We start from the raw sequence: 17,983 nt of genomic DNA on the forward strand, positions 1-17,983 counted from the left end.
GGCTAGCTCATGTGTAATTATTGCCCTCATTAACACCAGGCACAATGATTTTGATTTTAGAACACTGTAGTTTCGACCTTAATCCAAATTTTAAACCTCACATAAGTCAAACAACTTAAAGCTTAAAGGTTTGTTGTATGAAATTAACTCTTTGAGTTCGTTTACAAATCTTTTTAATTCTCTATTTTTAATTTTTGGAAGTTAAAATAATTTTCTAGTTTATAATTTAGTCACGCAATTATGAACAACCAAATATAAGTTCATATTTTGTAACACGTGAATGAAAAGATAAGCTTATATAGCCAGCAAAATAAAAAAAAGGATAATATATACATAATAATTTGATCGTAGTAATGGGTTTAATATATTGTTTCTACATAAATTACATGGAATAATCATTTTGTGCACGCAACTGATACCAAGATACCAACAAAACATCTTTCGGACTGTGATCAAATAATTCAAATTATTGAAGTGAAGTCACAAACACCCAAGCAAAGATGGCTTGTTCTAGTCTGAAATGATAATTAGGATATAATACAACTAGGACAAATTTAAGTTCAACAAGAAAGGTTGTTTCTAAAATTTCTAATTAAAAAAAAATTAGGACAGATTTTTAAGTTCGATTGAGAAAGGTTATTTAATAAAAAAATAAATAAAAAGAATAAAAGGTCGGTTGGGTAATTTAGCAAAAAAATTTATAGGTGTATATTTATATTAAACACTGAACAGTCTTCGGAATTGGTTGAGCTTTCTTCTCCATTTCATTTCATTTCAAGTTTCAGCAACAAAAAACTAACAGACAGCTACATTTTCATTGCAGATACACAAGTTACAACCACCTCAAAGATATAGACTTTTTTGTTTTATCCTCTGAAGTCTTATGTGAATGTAGAAAGAGAGATAGAGAGTAATAAAGCAAACAAATTTACCATTTGTTTGTTTATGAATGTATAGGCTTTGAGTTCTGTTAAGAGTTTTGAGGATTTTTTTTTTTTTTTGGTTTCCTTGGATCTGAAATTGGGTCTGCGGAGTTGTTTGAATTGAGATTTGAAATGGGTATTTGTTTGATTTAGCTTTTGGTTTGGTTTGGATGTTTGTAGCTGTTTGATTGGTTTTTGAAGAGAGAAAATTTTGAGCGAAATGACTTGGAAGAGTAGAGGAGGAATTGAGTCAGCTTCTCATAAGAGTTTTATGTCCAAAAAGTGGACACTTCTGCTTTGTATTGGTTGTTTTTGTGCAGGGATGCTCTTCTCTGACAGGTGATTTTTCTCGTTTCTTTGCTCTTATTTGTTCTTTCTTTTCTGGTAAATTCTGATTCAATTTGTTTTGGATTGGTTTTCATTAGCTTGTTATGTTGTTTAAATTTTGGTTTTATTTTTTCTGGAAAAAGATTGTTTTTCATGATAAATTTTCGATGATGAGTGTGGCAAATATTATGAAAATGACTCATTTTTCTTCGAAGTACGTGATTGGCTGTCCAATTTGGATGTTGAATACAGGGGATCTGCAATTATGTTGTGGGTTTAAATTTTCTCAGAACTTGAATTTGATTTCTCAATTGTAATTTTGGTTCCTAATTTCAGATATCAAAGTTTTAGATGACAGTCAATTCCAGTTTTGACAGATATTAACTCCATAGTCGGCTGCTACAGTTCTATTTTTGTGAGCAAAAAAAATGATAGAACTTGTCGAGTGAAGCTTTTAAGAGTCTAAGAGTGATGGTAACACAATGCTAAGCTCATCTGCTGGTGCTTTTGAAGGTGCTTTTGTGGATGTTCTGTTTCTGGTTTCGCAGCTCAATTTTAATCCAACTAACCTGCTGATTAGATTTTCGCCTTGACTTGGGATTCAGGATCTGTTTGATGCTATGATATGAACCCAGTAAAGACCCCAGCATTGCTGATGATTGAGCCCTTTGTTTTGGTGGTTCGAAACACTTTCTATTGCAGCATAGTCTTGTATATTAAGGTTTTATGAAATTTAACTGGAATCTTTAGTCATGATCAACAAATAATTTATTCATGGATTATGGGCTGCATTTGCCTCTACAGTTCTAATTAAACTTGCTTGTACTTGCTCCAACTTCTTCTTGTGTGCTTCCTAGTTCAATTGTTGAATTTGATATGAGCTGACTTCTACTGTTAGAAGTGCAAATCGACTCAAATGCCGATATCCTTTACTCTATATCCCTGCTGTACTGACTGCTATATGTTGGATGTAGAATGTGGACGGTGCCCGAAGTCAGAGATGTATCAAGAGGAGCAGGGTTTGAAGATGAAAAACTGAAACTAGTTTCAGAGGGTTGTGATTCGGTTATGGTGAGTATCCACTGAAGCACTTTAACTGTTTGTCACTTTCACCTCAATGTTGTCACAGTGTTGACTCTTGGGTGTTTTTTTCCCCCTTCTGTTATTTGTTTCATTAGAAGAATGTAAAGCGTGAGCCAGCAGAAATTCTTGGAGAGGTTTCAAAGACTCATCATGCTATACAGTAAGTTATTGTGCGGGTTTTATATATTTTGCTTGCAATGAAGGTGGTGGTGGGTTGATCTGTTGAATTATGCACAATGCAGAGCACTGGATAAAACAATCTCTAATTTGGAGATGGAATTGGCTGCTGCAAGAGCCACACAGGAGTCTATTATTAATGGTTCTCCCTTGTCAGACAACTTAAAAATTAACGAACTAAAGGGAAAAAGAAAATACTTAATGGTTGTGGGCATCAATAGTGCTTTTAGCAGCCGAAAGCGAAGAGATTCTGTTCGTGCTACTTGGATGCCTCAAGGTTTGAAGATTATTTGCCTGAGTTTTCAAATTTTTTTAATCAATTTGTAATTGCTTTTGATTGATCATATTGGCTTTTATCAATTAATATTTATTTATTTGTATGAAAATTAGGTGATAAAAGAAAGAAGCTTGAGGAAGAGAAGGGCATTGTCATGCGCTTTGTAATAGGTCACAGGTGCGTATGGCATTTACTAGAACTGATTTATATCAATGCGTGATTTTCAAAAAAGGAGAATATCATCATGCATGATAAAGAAAATCATTGTTGCGAAAGCAAGTGCTAGCCTCTTTTCATCCTAGAATGTTGAAGTAAGTCCTCTGAAAGTCAAAATGAGCTTGTACATTAAAGAAGTCCTGAGCATCTGCATGAAACTTTTTGCTTGATTTGAAATTGCTGGTCGCATTCCCTTTCTGAGTTCTGACCCTTCCATGAATACTTCAAATTGTTGTCAAGCCTGCAGTGTGGACATTTTTCAGATCAACCATATTGTGTAATAGTTAATTATCTCTATTGTTCGTCTGAGAGATTATTTCCCCAATCTGGTTTTAATAATTAAGCTCATTATTGCTGATTTTCGCTGGACAGAGTATCAGAGATGACGTATTGAAGCTTTTGTAGACATATTTATTTAATGATGTAACTTGTCTAAATTAATAACAATACTCATCAGCATTGTCAATATGTGAATCAAATATCTTGATGAATGGAATCTGAGTATCTGACTCATTTTTTCAACTGGTTGTTTCATCATTAGTGCTACATCAGGTGGTATCCTTGATAGAGCCATTGAAGCAGAAGACAAAAAACATGGTGACTTTCTGAGGCTGGTAGAACTTCTGTCTTTTCCTGTTTCCCTTTTCCTTTTTATAATCATCTCATATGTCACCAAAATACACAGATATGGATAGTTGAAACATTGTTATTGTGAGTTAGTATATGAGGGAAAAACTAAACTACCATGTTAAATTTAACAAAAAAATAAACCTGTTGGCAGGAGCATGTTGAAGGCTACCTTGAATTGTCAGCGAAGACAAAGATATTTTTTGCCACTGCAGTTGCTTTATGGGATGCAGATTTCTATGTCAAAGTTGATGATGACGTGCATGTAAATATAGGTAAGAAGCAATTGTTGTCCAAGAAAATCGTTTTTTCTGTTTCTGTACTTCCATTAGGAGAAGAAAAACCTTAATAGTGAAGAATTTTATGAACTCTGCATTCCTTTTATTATGCTTGCAAATGTGGCCTTCATGGTCATGACTCTTATGAAGTAAAACATAATTGAGCATGAGTATTATGCGATATGATTCTGGTCCTTCATGACCTATGGACAGACATAACCACAAAATGGTTTCTTCAAATTACTATAATTGGAACTGGATTCCCCAACCCCTTCCCCCCTCCTTTTCTTTTCTTTGTTTGCTTACTCAGAGGTCTTCTGTAATGTTACTGTAGCAACACTTGGAGCAACATTGGCTAGGCATCGGTCAAAACCCAGGGTGTATATAGGCTGCATGAAATCTGGTCCTGTCCTGGCTCAAAAGTAAGTTCCAGTACTCGTTTGACTCACATATGGAGAATGTAAAATTTGATCTTTATGTTCCTCACCTCTCTGCTTTTTCTACTTTTTTCCATGGACAGGGGAGTGAGGTACCACGAACCTGAATATTGGAAATTTGGTGAAGAAGGAAATAAGTATTTCCGTCATGCCACGGGCCAGCTATATGCTATATCTAAAGATTTGGCTTCGTATATATCAATTAACCAGTAAGTTCCCTGTTCATCTATAGGATAGGTGGTTGCATATATGTCTACAGTACATTTGCCCTGACTTGTTTTTCTTTTGGAATGGTTATTATATAGACATGTGCTGCACAAGTTTGCTAACGAGGATGTTTCGTTGGGATCATGGTTTATTGGATTGGATGCAGAACACATAGATGACCGGAGACTATGTTGTGGCACCCCACCTGGTAAGTTTTATAAGCTTATGGAACTCGTCTTAACTTTTTTTCTGAAGTTGCCAAGAGCTTCTACGACATTTATTTCCGTTAATTTTGGGAAAGAAGTGGACTTTTGTCAGTTAAGTGGGTGTACGTTGGAAAAGCTGAATAGGTGAATCAATTGGTAGCTTGCCATATTTGGTTAGAAGAGGGGGTGTTACCAAACTTTTTGTTTCGCAGTGGCTTGTTAGCTTTGTTGCATTGAGAATTGATTAAAATCGTCATTTGCCTGACAAAGATTGATTAACCTCTGATTTGCCAGGCAAAGGCAATATATATAGAAACACCAGAATCTCTCCACCCACCATTGTAAAGAATGCCTTTTTTGTCATTTGGAGAGAAATTAAGACAAGAGTTCCAAATATGGACAACCTGGTGGAAGGTTACTTGCTCTCTTAAGTGGACCCTATGTCAGATTGTGGTTGTTGGTGGATAAAGCAACCCTCTACCCACAAACAAATTAAAAAAGGAAAAAAATTTCTCAACTACTCCTTTGCTGCACCTACTGTTTTTGCTAATGAGAATTAGTGACTGCTTTTTCGTCTACCTAGGCCAAAATAATCCTTAGCTTTTGAGCAAAAATTTTAATTTTGCTCATGGGATCCTAGTATGGAAACTTTTTTCTGCCAAAAATATTCCAGTATTAGTTGTGGTTTGTCATTCAGTCATACAACTATCTGTATGTATGTGAGTTTGTTTTAAGCATTACATAAACAGATAACAATATTTAGATGATAGGAGTAAATACCGGCAAGCCTGAATGTTGATTTGAAAATCTTAACCATGACTGTTTCCTTTACCATACAGATTGTGAGTGGAAAGCCCAGGCAGGCAATGTCTGTGTTGCTTCATTTGATTGGAGTTGCAGTGGGATCTGCAGGTCTGCTGAGAGGATGAAGGAGGTTCACCGGCGGTGTGGGGAAGGTGAGAATGCTTTATGGAGTGCAGCTTTCTGAATAAAAAGATGATAATAAGAAATCTTCCTAACTCAGGAGGGAAGCAAGCAAATGGCTCAAGTTTGTTTTGCGATCTTGATGTAGAGAACTGTATGTAGTGTCAACGTAAAATGAGACAAATATGTTCCACGAAAGGAGGTTGATTCTGTTTTGCTGGGTTTTCTACCCAAGTTTAGATTAGGAGAGAGACTGAAAGCAGTTTTTAGAAAGGAAAGAGTGTAATTTAGCCATTCTTTAAATGCTCTGTGGAGGCATTTTGTAACCGTGCCGTGCCTTTTGTAACTTCATAATAAGTGCCGATATTTAGGGCAGCTTTTGTTGCCTTATGGTTCATATATAAATTCAGTGGCTTTCAGATTGCTTATGAGAGACGTACCCTTTTTGCGATTGTAAATAGAATAGTAATGAACATTTATTTTCTTGGTCCTGAAGGCATACATTTGATTTGTCGTGGGCCATCTTTCAGATGTGCTCCAAAGTCTCATCACCGTGGGGTAAGGCGAAAGCGAAATTTCTCAAGCCAAGTGTAGGGAGTTTGAGTTCACAGCTAGAGGAATTGAGACCAATGAATCGTCTCTGGCCTCTGGCTCTGGTCATGAAAAAGATAAAGGAGAAGTCATTGGATCCATGTGGAGTCAATCATGCCACTTCAATTAGATAATTGAAACAAAGCAAAGCCACTGCTTCTCACCCATCCCACTAAGCATGCTCCTCTAATTTAAAAAAAAAAAAATTCATTTTCAAAGCCTGAAAAAGGAAGATAAACTTTTTCGCCGCATTCCCACTCCAACTCAACAACATTTCATCTTTATTTGCCTCCTCTTCTAGTTAGATTTGAGCTCTTCTTGAAGTGCAATAAGTATGAAGATGAGAGGAAATGTTAGTGATAATTCATCCAGCTCCATTAACCGCTTCCCGATGCTTAAGCTTGTAGATTGTTTCCTTAGAATTTCTGCCATTCCTCTCAGTATTGCAGCCATATGGCTAACTGTGACTAACCAGGAAGATAATAGTGACTATGGGAAATTAAAGTTCAGCAATCTCACCGGACTCAAGTATGATCTATACTTTCAATCTTTCTGCTGCCAAGCTTTGTTTCCGTTTCCTGTGTTGCAAGAATTTTAAGTAAGAACCGTATTTCCTCTGCAGGTACATGGTTTGCATCAGTGGTATATGTGCGGGTTATGCATTTATTGCTGCCGTTTCCTCATGGCTCAGATTCCTGGTCACAAAAGCATGGCTTTTCTTTATATCTGACCAGGTTTTAATTAGTTCCCATTTCTTCATTTCTATTTTCTTTTTCTTGCTCTGTCCTCTCACAACTTTGAATCATGAGACTTCACAATTTTCTATTTCTGCAGATTGTGGCTTACTTAATGGTGACATCTGGGGCAGCAGTGTTGGAGATACTGTATTTAGCCTACAATGGGGATCAACAAGTCACATGGAGTGAAACCTGCAGCACTTATGGGAAATTTTGCAGTAGAATAAAGATTGCCTTTGTTCTCCATGCCGTGGCACTTGGCTGCTTCATCATTTTAGCTGTAATATCTGCTTTTAGGTTCTTTAGCATGTTTGATCCTCCTTCTGTTTCTTCTAACAAGGAGGAGGAAGAAGGAAGGACCTAGTGGCTTTTCCTTCACAGTTGAGTGATTGAGTAATTCTTATAGTTGAGATTGCAAATAAAGAATAAATACATGTATGCTTTTCCTCTGTTGACGTTATGTATATATATAGAGAGAGAGATATAAATAATTGAATTATTTACTAAAATTCTTCTTAATTCAAACAGAACAATATTATTAAAGTTCTATAATGAAATCACCTCTTCACCCTTTCGAACACTATGGTTCTGAATTCTCATGTCACCACAAGAGACAGAGTTTAACATGTGAACATGAGAAATAGCTTTCTATATTTTTTTTTCTTAAAATCTGAAAATATTAGATGGGTTCAGTGACATATAAAGCTATAATAAACCATTTATCCAAAAAAAAAAAATTCAAAATCACTTCAATCACATGAATTATGCAAGCAAACAATAAAATGGATTGGATGAAGGTTTTTGGAAATTGGTTGAACTCTCTGTAGAATACAAGCATGAGTAGCTTTATCAGACCTTTCACATTTCTCAACACCTTGGTCTTTTTTTTTTTCTTTTCTTTTTTCCCCTGTTGGAAAAGTTCAACATCTTCATTGAAGAAAGTGCTCTTATCTTATTCAAAAATAATTCATAATATATCATAATAACAACAGCAGCAACAATAACAACAAGAAGAAGAAGATGCTTTGCACCTACACAAATTCACTTTGTCAAGAAAGTGGAGGTAGAGTGCTTTGCTTAGAGAAGCCAAGTGGAACCTATCTCACCTACCACAAAAGAAGCAATTCTTTCTCAACTGCTTTTTACTTTTACCACGTTTTTTTATCAGCATGAAATTGTCACTTTTACCCCCATTTTTTAAAAAATTATTAAAATGATAAATAATAGTAATAATAATGACAGTAAGAATAAGAAAGGAAGCAAATGGCCAAATGCATTTACTTTATAATGGTAGTATTATCAACTTTAACAAAATGTATTTTACTAATGGTAATGCAATGAATTCTATTAGAATTAATATGAGGCACCTTTTATGAAGTTCTCGTGTTGCAGCCAGCATCCTTTTAATTTGACATCTTTTTTGAAAACGTAGTCTTTAAGTTAAAAATTTAAAAAACTTTTCCTAAAATAATCTTATTTATTCAATCAAGCATTAATAAACATCCAAAAGAAATATATAATTTTAGTCTTTTTTTTTTTACACTGATATTACAATTAGATGATAATTCATATTAAATGAAATTATTACTGATATTTATAAACACACTATTATTAAGATTAGTATAAATCTTATTAAGCATTATCACTTATATTAAATGAGGCTACTACTGATTTTTACAAATGAGACTATTACTGTCTCCACTTAATTATTTAATAATTAGAAAAGACTGAAATCCCCATTAATTCTTTCCTAAAGGGTTGAGCAGCTAATCTCACATGTGTGAGAGCAGCTGCTCTAACCACTCGGCCTTAGCTAATTTTAGTCATTTACTACAAAAAGTATTTTCAAACACTATTTTGTAACAACAAACAGCTAGTACATGAACTAATGGAAGTTTAATTTATAAAAATAATTTGATTCAAATATGGAAATTATTTATGCACATAAATTAAATTTGGGCCTTATTGGTAGGTTTGGGCCTTCGTTATTGATCCGAGCGTTGATAAACGACATCGTTTCCCTTTCCCATGTAAAAGTTAAATTTTGCAAAACAGAATCCTGGTTGATTTCTCACACCGTCCCATATTTGATTAATATATATAATCCAATCAAGATCTTACCTCCTGTGAGTCTTTTTATTTATTTATTTATTTTAATCCGTCGATTCATATTCATTTTCCCCTTGGGTAAATCTTTTTCTTTCACCCCACTCTTTGAATAATTTTTTTTTTTTTCAATTTCTTTAATGGCGTACAAGAGAACAAAATAAAAAGGAAGTTTCTTGAAAAATAATAATCCACAACAATAATTTGTCTACTCTTGATCAGCAGAAGCAGTAGAAAGAACAAGGAGAAGCTATGGCCAAGAGCTCCTTCAAGCTTGAACACCCACTCGGTACTCTCTCTTTTTCTCTGATTTGTTAATTTATTTCTTATGTTTTATTTAATTTTGGAGATCTGATATCTTGCTTGATGTGTGATATGTAGAGTTTTTCAAAATTTGTGGCTTTTTATCGTTATCTGTAAATTTGGTGATCTGGGTTGTTGTAGCTTAGGGTTCTAATTTGAGATTAAACATCTATGTTTCATTTCATGAAAGCTTGATAATTTTCTATGCAACTGTTTTCAATTTGGTTTCTATTTATGTAATAAAAAAAGTTTTTTGTTTTAATTATTGGGTAAAAGAAAATTTCGAAACATGATATGTCAAGTATATAACTATATATATACTTTAGGGAAAGGGGTAATGAACTCAGGAATTTCTGATACAGATACTCTGTTATTTGGATCTCCTTATTGCTGAATTGGGTAAATTGTTTAGATTGATTGTGGAGTGATATGTACTACTTTCCTAGTCAGTTGCTCATCTTTGTGAAATTTTCTTGTAAAATAATTGGTTAATTGGAGAGTGCGATAGGTTCATGTGTGTTGGACTGAAACCTGGAACTGTCTTATGTGTTAAAAATATGATAAACAAAGACAAATTCAGTCAATTTCCTGAGGCTTCTCTTGCAGTTTTGTTTTAGTACCAAATGAGAAACAATGATTAACGATTGGAAGTGTTCTTTTTTCCTGCATATTTGGATGTCGTTCCTGCTGTTCTTGGATGCATTATTGAGTGTTTTAACTTTCATTGACACTGTGTGGTTGTTGTTAATATATGGAAAGTTTGATCTGCATACTTATTATTATTATTTAACTTGTTCTGAATATTGTACTTCTATGCCATGCCAGAAAGGAGGCAGGCTGAATCTGCCCGTATCAGGGAGAAGTATCCTGATAGAATACCAGTATGAACTTGTAACTCAATTCATTTTTCATCTCTTTCTTGATGGCTTGCTTGTAGTGCTTGTTTTTGAGTACATCTCGTGGCTTGATTTTTGCTATGTAGGTGATTGTGGAGAAGGCTGAAAGGAGTGACATACCTGATATTGACAAAAAAAAGTTAGTCGCTTCTCCATTTTAGCTTTTGATTAAATCATTGGTTTTCTGCTTGAAAAGTTTTACAGGTGATACTATAGCTGTTACTAGTCTATCTTGAATGAAACTGTTCCTGCCCTTGGGCACAAGATAGTGGAAAAGTCATTGCTGGAATAGTAGTGTGCTCATTTTGAATTTAGCCACTCTGAGATGCTTATTGGGTATGTATTTGTACTTTTTCTCTTGATACTATTGGGCAATAATCTTCCAAGTTCTCTTGTTATGATAAATGCAGATACCTGGTTCCTGCTGATCTGACTGTTGGACAATTTGTTTATGTGGTCCGGAAGAGGATAAAGCTCAGTGCTGAGAAGGCCATATTCATATTTGTCAAGAACATTTTGCCACCCACTGGTGACGATTTATCCATAATAATATCTCCTATCCTAGTTGCACGGTGTTAGCTTCTCTCTTTTATTTACTTACTCCTGCTATTGCAGCTGCAATGATGTCTGCAATTTATGAGGAAAACAAAGATGAGGATGGCTTCCTTTACATGACTTACAGTGGGGAGAACACATTCGGGGCATCTTTCTAAGGGAATCAACTGAACTTCTGTAGATTAACTCTGAAAAGACTTGATGGAAATATGTAAATCCTTTGCTATTTGCTTTCAACTGAGGGAGCACTTGGAAAGCATGATCTTCCTGGACGCAGCCCCTTCTTAAAGTTTGGATCTATTGTTACTCCTCTTTATCTTATTTGTTGCAGTAAATATTCGTGATTTCATATTGGATGAGCAAGTTAATACAGGTACTGTTGGATTAACTAAAATGCCGGAGACAAGTTCCCTTTACAACTGCTCATTGCAACCCAAATGAGATTCATTTTATATAAATAATGTTTAAACAAATTCTCTCGTGTGGTAAAATGACCACTGCGTTTACTTTTTTGATTGGAATAGGAATCCTGAGGAGTGGGAATCCTTGAATTAGGAGTGTGGAGTGGGAGTGGGAGTAGGGTGTTTACTTAGACTAAATGAAAGTATGGATTGTCAATCAGAATTTTAATTATTTGTTTACTTTGTCTTGGGTTGGGAGTAAATTATTTTAAATTATAATTTTATGCTTATGTACAGAATTATAATTTGTAATTAAAAAATTAATAAAAAATATATTTGGAAAATAAAATAAATATTTTATTATATTTATAAATTAATAATAATTACTAATATTCTTAATTATGTAAATCATAATTTTTTATTAATTTTAATTTAAATTATGTGAATAAAAATTATTAATAATAACAACACAAATGAAATATTATTATTGATAATATAGTATAAAATTAATATTTTTTTGGAATAAAATATTTATTATTATTAATTGAATAAATAATTAATATTTATTAAAATTAATGTTTAATATTATTAATTTAAATATAATATTTATTTATTTTTATTTTATTAAATTTAATAAAATAAATATGATATAATTATTATTTTTAATAAATATGATATTATTTATTTTATTAAATTTTATTTATTTATTTATTTTTATAAAAATAAAATGGGAAGAGGGGGGAGTGGATTCCCACTCCAAAATTGGGTGGAACCTACGGATTCCCACTCTCACTCCCCTCTTTTTTAAGGTAAGTAAATACTGGAGTGGGAGAAATCCACACTTCACACTCCCACTCCAGAAAGTAAACACTACATAAATACAGAGACTGTCAACGGAACTAGAATGGTACTTTTTATTTATTTATGTTTTCCTCAAAATAGAGATAACTCTATTAACACAAATTAAAGAGTTAAATAGTGATGATGGCGTTAAGATTGTCTCTAAAATTTGAGAATGACTACTGTACAACCGCCGTTGTACTTGGGGATATGCCAAAATTTCCAGTGTGCTATCTAGAGATGGCAATGATACCCGTAAACTCACAAATCCGCCTGAATTCGTTCGCTGTGAGTAATTTTGTGGGTTGTGAACGGATTTAATATTATAAATTGAAACCCACACTAGGTTGCGGGTTTGATATTAGTTAAATATTCGATGGATACCTACATTAATATATGCTAACCTGCAGTTTTTTTAATTTAATTTTAATAGAAAAATATTTAAATCTAAAAATAAACTTATTGTAATTCAGTTTGAATTTTCTTTAACTTAATGTATAAATTATTTCATTATTATAAATTTATTCTTCATATTAGTATCTAAAATATATTATTTTTTAGACAATATTAATCTTAATAATTATTGTAAGAATCGTGCTGGATGGGTGCTAATGGTGGTGAATGAAATGAAAATTTTATCTTAAAGCATGTGTTGAATGATAATATGAAATAATAATTGTTATGTTTAGATATTAGTTTGTGGTTTTTCTTTTATGGATTTGCGTATTTTATACTTAAAATTGAGAATTTGTGTTGGATTGATGTTGAAATTTTAATTTTTCATTTACATTGGTTAAATTCAGAATTAAGTATGTTATGTGAAATTATAAGTTATTATTATAAATTTATATATTGAACATTTGTAATTTTAAATGTGGAAACTTACAAAAAAATCTGTAAGATAACATTATGGGTTTGATAATTGTCAAAACCTACAGTGGGTGGGTTTTCTTAAAAAAATTAAAATCCGCGGCAGGTTGAGGATGTATTTAGTAATTTAAATTTTGTGTGGGTATGAATTTGGTACTGGCAAACCCGCTGTGGGCAGTGCCTATTGCTATCCCTAAATTGCTATCACACCTGTGCTTAATTTTCATTTTTGTTGGTTGATTAAGAGATTAACAATGGCATTAATGGTGATTCCCAAAAACCTAAGTGGAGAGTGAATAAGATGGTGATGACGTGAGAGGGAAAATAGAAGAATTTGTTCAAATATCTGCCGAAATTAAACAAATATGTAAGGTATATGAACAACATTTTTGCCATTCAGAGGCAAAGCATTTCTACAAGCCGTTACTTTCCCTTAATCTGAGAAATAGAAAAGGGAGACTCAACAAATATAAATTGTACAGCAAACAAGGAAATTCAAGATGGACGTGCAAATGCAGACATTTTAGGGGCAGGAAACCAGTGCATTCATTATGCATGGATACACGCTTCAGCTTCTTTACTCGTGCACTTTTTTTATTTTTTCGCAACTCGTATAATATTTTGCGCATGAAAAGCCTAACGTTGTAGTCAAGCTTTCTAAAATTTCTATAAGAAAAGCCAACAGGTAGTAAACTAAGCACCCGTTAATAAATTTCCATGGAGATTTTAAGTATCTGCCAAAACCAGGCATGCAAACAGTCCTTGAGATATTATTCAAAGAGATAATATAAAGGAATCAATGGCATCAGAAGTCTGAGATCAACGGCCATGTGGTCCTGGCATTGTCCTTGATTAAATTCACATGGGCTGCAGTTCATCTGCACTGTCCTAGCAAAGCAAAGCAAGAGTTCATGTGCTGGTCTCTGGTCAATAAAGTTGGAAAAGGTCAGCCATCATTGCCATATCTCTCGTCTTCTTCAGCTTGTACTAGGATTGAAATGGTTTTCTCCAACTTGTATGTTCACCAAATTGATTATCTTCTGTCACATCTCTGCTTTTATTAAGCAGCTTAAGCACATGATAATTCAATGCCAAGTCATGGGAAGTTAAGGTTAAGAATTTTAAGAGACTAAAAATACTCTTTTTAGTTGATAAAAGATGGTGCTACAAGCAACCAATGTGCCATAAACATAAAATTACTGAAAATTAATCTTCAAGAAGTGCCCAAATAGATATATTAATGTGTCATATTCACAGTAAATGGTTATGTAAAGAAATATCTGGGCTTTATTTGGAATTTTTGATTGATTCCAGCCTGTGCTTGCATATCCACACCCAAGTCAATAGAAATTTTTAAACCCAGTTGCCATGCACAATAAGATTTAACAGCAAATTGCGGTTTTTTCTTCTTTGAGGAGTGATCAATTCTGCATCCTAAATTAGCAAAGATCCACATAGGGGACTTTTGAGTAATTAAAAGATATAATAGCCATTTTGATAATGTTAATGACTAAAGTTCTACTGCTAAATATAGGCAGATAATTAAAGTTCGATCAACAACAGCAATAAAGAATCGGTAAAGAATTAAACTCAAATGTACAAACAACATACTCAGTCAATATCATTAGGTGACAAGTCTTCTTTCTCGGTACGAGAAAATAATACCATAAAGGTCTCAAACTTGAATAAAAAATACCAATTATTTGCATATTATATATTATTGGTGGGCAGGACAAATCCCATCAGACCCATAATTAACAGAGATTCCAAATATGTAAACCCCATTAATGGCTTCATACTTGGTTAATGGTTAGTGTAAACCATGCATAATCAGCAAATTCCTGGCAAGTTATCATAAGAACAAGAACCGGGAGCAGTTGTGGAATCGACATGCAAAATTGAAGCTAATTGCTGCAGTTCAAGGCCAAGATTATCATCCGTTACAACTGAAGATTGGCAATTTGAGGCTTCTCCGCTGTCGTTATACCATTCGGGGACTTGCATTGAAGGAATAACATTCAGCAGCTTTGAAATGTCTTCGTGCATATTGATTTGGCCTCCTGTTTCTTCTTTTGGCTTCGATCCTATTATGGATATCAAACATAGGCTATTGTGATGATACGAAAATGGAACTCTGGAAGTGCATTAAGATTTAATCTAATAATGGTGTTGATGATGACATATTGAGGTGTGAAAGTACTTGAATCTGAAAGCAAAATGTTGTTGACTCCGTTTCAGAAAACATTTTTGTTTTGTCTGATGATACTTTTAGAAATCAAATAAACAATCATGTCATTTTCTTGGAATCACATAAGGGAGTGTAAAGAGAGAGTTAATGCATTGGATCTCTAATGATTAAATTAAAGCCACATTTTGATCATAAATAAGAGAGTTAAACTTATAACACAAATGAACATTAATTTATGTTTCAGAACCTGGACTGCAAGCACAATTTGTTTATGTGATGTGATTCACTGAAAACTGAAGCTAGCTAGACTGCCCTATAATTCAAGCAAGCAAGCAAATCAATGGAAATTGATGTGTCTGCAAATCAATAAATCTGATAACACTAAAAACACGTGCAAAAAAAGAAAAAGTAAGAGCTAATTACCTGAAGACAAATTCATAGAATTTGAATCAAACCATTGGTTAAATCCTGATAAGTCACTCTTGTCTTCACTAACCCTCCTTGAACTCTCACCATAGTTACCGGCCTGAGTCTGTTCTAAAAGGTCCTCCAACAACCCACTTCCACTCGTAGACACACTCAACTTCTCATTCTCAAAACTTAGGATCTCTGCATTTACATTTTGGGATAATGATTGGCTTGAAGGGAGCTCCGGTTTCAAGTTAAAAACCGAACCAGTGCTTGTCAAAATACATTCTTTCTCATCAGGGTTCCGATAAATAGCTGATGAGTTTTGATTACCGAATGAAAAAGAAGGATGTGACAACAACTTAGTTGTTGCACTTGGGAAAGCACTTGTGTTGCAATTACTTGTAGGAGAAGTTAACAGAGAAGGCGATGACGGACTTCGAAAGAAAGGCAAAAATGGCATTGAGAAGTTGTTGCTTCCTTGAAAACTACTACTAGAGTTGATATTATTGTTATTATTAATGTCATTCTGATTTGCCGCAAATGTATTGATGCTAGTATCAGAGTGGAAACGCTTGAAGCGGGGCGGGTTTTGAAGCAGAGGAGGAGTCCTAGGCATATTGAACGTGTTGGAAATGTTATTAGAACTCATCACACTGGAATTTGCTGCATTGCTGTTGTTGTTGGCGTTGGTGTTGGTGTTGGTGTCAAAGAGAGTGAGAGTAGGGAAAGCTGGCTGGTGAGGAGACCGAAGGCCAGGGGAGAGAGGCGGCGGAGTTGGCGGGAGAGAAGATGGGGTGGGGCTCCGGCTGTAGCACGGCGGAGGAAAGTGGTGATGAAGGGAGTGATGTTGGTGGTGGCCTCCAGTAGGGGTAGTGGGCGTGGTGGCGGCGATTGGGAAAGAGAATGAAGAAGTTGGAGTTGTGGGAGTTGATGGCTGAGAGTGGTAAGAATGATGAGAATGTGAAGATTGTTGATGGTTTTGGTGTTGGTGTTGGTGTTGGTGTTGGGGTTGAATCTCCGGTGGATACAGCGGCAGCCCCTGCCGGTGACGGCGCTTCACTCTTGTGTTCCAGTAATTCTTGATTTCATTGTCTGTTCTTCCCGGTAACTATCAGAATATGAAACCAGAAACACAGGAAAAGGAGCACAATGGCAACAAAAGTTTGTTTCCGTACAAATTGAAAATAAGGAAGTCAGAAAACGAAAATGATAAAAAAAAAAAAACATATCTGCTTTGTAAAAACAAAACATGAGATAGTATGAGATGCGTGATTATGAAGATATATTTGTGTTGTGTACCTGAGCCGCCATGCGAGCCCATTTGTTGCCAAGCTGAGCGTGAAGCTCGACGATGAGGCGCTCTTCCTCAGGCGAGAAGGTGCCTTTCTTCAAGTTAGGCCTCAAATGATTGGCCCAACGGAGCCTACAGCTTTTGCCGCAACGAGCGAGCCCCGTGTTCCTCTGCACGGCGTTCCAGTTTCCTTCTCCGTGCTTCCTCACGTACTCCGTTAATATAGCATCCTCCGCCGCCGTCCATGGCCCCTTCTTCAACTGGACCCCACCTTCACCTCCGCTTCCGTCGCTGACGTTCAGCCCTCCAACCCCGCTTTCCAGTTGCTCTCCGTTGCTGTTCCCCAACAGCATCCCTCCTCCTTGCTCCTCCTTATTGTTCTTTTACGAATGTACGCGCGTATATATTTTGTATGTACAATATGATAATTAATGTTATTGAAAAAACAAAGCAGCTTAATTTTATTATTTATGGTGGGACCCTATCCATGCTTTAATAAAATTACTTAGTAGGCATTGAGGGGGCCCAGTAACTTGGTTCAAAAGGACAAAGAAAGAGATTAAAACTGAGGTGTTGTTCAGCACTTGTGTCTTGTCCTGAACTCTTGTAACCATAAACCATCAAAGCCATGAATCTTTTTTTTCTGATATTTCTTCACCTCAATCCTTGCAATTTTTTCGTTTCTTCTGTTTTTCTGTTTTTTGGTTTTGGAGAGAGAGAGAGAGAGAGAGGGAGATGGGGTTTAGGGGGGCGCGGAGGGTTTGTGAAAGAACCCACAAAGAAGAAAGAGAGGAGTGAGTGCAAATTAGAAGAGAGGGAGTTGTTGTGAAGGGAGAGAGCTTTGAATGGAGGAGCTTTGAAGCCGGCTCCAGTCGTTGTCTTTTACAGCAATTTTTGGGCTGTTTGCTTTGCTCTCATTTGCTAGCAAAGTCTTTGCCGTTTCAACTCAATAATCTTTGACTTGACTGCCACTTCAGAAATCAAGATTAAATTTGAAACTATGCGGCCTGTCCCTGTCTCCGTCTGCTAGCTTTTCTGTATTCTATTAGATTTTATTTTGCTGCGTGTTTTTACAATTAAATCTTTTCAAAGCAAAAGTCTTGGGTTTATTT

The 17,983-nt window shown here is 35.0% G+C and overlaps 4 protein-coding genes across 8 annotated transcripts; 3 read left to right on the plus strand and 1 right to left on the minus strand.

The window, feature by feature from the left end:
- The first annotated feature begins 696 nt into the window (after positions 1-696).
- On the plus strand, positions 697-6,109 carry LOC18055421 (probable beta-1,3-galactosyltransferase 2). Its single transcript, XM_006452319.2, has 11 exons — positions 697-1,262; positions 2,225-2,321; positions 2,429-2,493; positions 2,576-2,787; positions 2,901-2,964; positions 3,545-3,617; positions 3,785-3,905; positions 4,243-4,330; positions 4,429-4,554; positions 4,651-4,760; positions 5,598-6,109. Exons 1-11 carry the CDS (start codon positions 1,144-1,146, stop codon positions 5,744-5,746), a joined length of 1,224 nt encoding a protein of 407 aa, XP_006452382.1. The 5' UTR covers positions 697-1,143; the 3' UTR covers positions 5,747-6,109.
- Positions 6,110-6,216: 107 nt separating this feature from the next.
- Positions 6,217-7,461, plus strand: LOC18055422 (CASP-like protein 2D1). Its single transcript, XM_006452322.2, has 3 exons — positions 6,217-6,801; positions 6,896-7,007; positions 7,108-7,461. The coding sequence occupies exons 1-3, from the start codon at positions 6,608-6,610 to the stop codon at positions 7,372-7,374; spliced, it is 573 nt and encodes a 190-aa protein (XP_006452385.1). The 5' UTR covers positions 6,217-6,607; the 3' UTR covers positions 7,375-7,461.
- A 1,591-nt stretch (positions 7,462-9,052) lies between these two features.
- LOC18055423 (autophagy-related protein 8C) lies at positions 9,053-11,308 on the plus strand. Of its 5 annotated transcripts, none has more exons than XM_006452323.2 (6): positions 9,053-9,136; positions 9,342-9,405; positions 10,245-10,300; positions 10,402-10,454; positions 10,726-10,844; positions 10,931-11,308. In XM_006452323.2, the coding sequence occupies exons 2-6, from the start codon at positions 9,369-9,371 to the stop codon at positions 11,026-11,028; spliced, it is 363 nt and encodes a 120-aa protein (XP_006452386.1). In that variant the 5' UTR covers positions 9,053-9,136; positions 9,342-9,368; the 3' UTR covers positions 11,029-11,308. The 5 variants fall into 5 exon arrangements, with proteins under 5 accessions (XP_006452386.1, XP_006452387.1, XP_006452388.1 ...); XM_006452324.2 differs by having other exon boundaries at positions 9,057-9,136; positions 9,339-9,405; XM_006452325.2 differs by having other exon boundaries at positions 9,075-9,197; positions 9,339-9,405.
- A 3,256-nt stretch (positions 11,309-14,564) lies between these two features.
- LOC18055424 (transcription factor MYB120) lies at positions 14,565-17,293 on the minus strand. Its single transcript, XM_024177659.1, has 3 exons — positions 16,880-17,293; positions 15,593-16,688; positions 14,565-15,065 (listed from the first exon to the last, which is right to left on the minus strand). The coding sequence occupies exons 1-3, from the start codon at positions 17,222-17,224 to the stop codon at positions 14,812-14,814; spliced, it is 1,695 nt and encodes a 564-aa protein (XP_024033427.1). The 5' UTR covers positions 17,225-17,293; the 3' UTR covers positions 14,565-14,811.
- Positions 17,294-17,983: the final 690 nt, after the last annotated feature.

Source organism: Citrus clementina, unplaced genomic scaffold, assembly GCF_000493195.1.
Source record: "Citrus clementina cultivar Clemenules unplaced genomic scaffold, Citrus_clementina_v1.0 scaffold_1, whole genome shotgun sequence".
Lineage (NCBI taxonomy): Eukaryota > Viridiplantae > Streptophyta > Magnoliopsida > Sapindales > Rutaceae > Citrus > Citrus x clementina.

Excerpts from the sequence above, each read along its gene's own strand:
- LOC18055421 (XM_006452319.2), top strand. The coding sequence starts at position 1,144 with ATGACTTGGAAGAGTAGAGGAGGAATTGAGTCAGCTTCTCATAAGAGT. Across the intron at positions 3,618-3,784 it reads ATGGTGACTTTCTGAGGCTG|GAGCATGTTGAAGGCTACCT; the intron begins GTAGAACTTCTG and ends ACCTGTTGGCAG. Across the intron at positions 4,555-4,650 it reads TCGTATATATCAATTAACCA|ACATGTGCTGCACAAGTTTG; the intron begins GTAAGTTCCCTG and ends GTTATTATATAG.
- LOC18055422 (XM_006452322.2), top strand. The coding sequence starts at position 6,608 with ATGAAGATGAGAGGAAATGTTAGTGATAATTCATCCAGCTCCATTAAC. Across the intron at positions 6,802-6,895 it reads AGCAATCTCACCGGACTCAA|GTACATGGTTTGCATCAGTG; the intron begins GTATGATCTATA and ends TTTCCTCTGCAG. Across the intron at positions 7,008-7,107 it reads TTTTCTTTATATCTGACCAG|ATTGTGGCTTACTTAATGGT; the intron begins GTTTTAATTAGT and ends CTATTTCTGCAG.
- LOC18055423 (XM_006452323.2), top strand. The coding sequence starts at position 9,369 with ATGGCCAAGAGCTCCTTCAAGCTTGAACACCCACTCG. Across the intron at positions 9,406-10,244 it reads CAAGCTTGAACACCCACTCG|AAAGGAGGCAGGCTGAATCT; the intron begins GTACTCTCTCTT and ends ATGCCATGCCAG. Across the intron at positions 10,455-10,725 it reads CCTGATATTGACAAAAAAAA|ATACCTGGTTCCTGCTGATC; the intron begins GTTAGTCGCTTC and ends TGATAAATGCAG.
- LOC18055424 (XM_024177659.1), bottom strand. The coding sequence starts at position 17,224 with ATGCTGTTGGGGAACAGCAACGGAGAGCAACTGGAAAGCGGGGTTGGA. Across the intron at positions 16,689-16,879 it reads GGGCTCGCATGGCGGCTCAG|TTACCGGGAAGAACAGACAA; the intron begins GTACACAACACA and ends ATATTCTGATAG. Across the intron at positions 15,066-15,592 it reads TTCTATGAATTTGTCTTCAG|GATCGAAGCCAAAAGAAGAA; the intron begins GTAATTAGCTCT and ends TATCCATAATAG.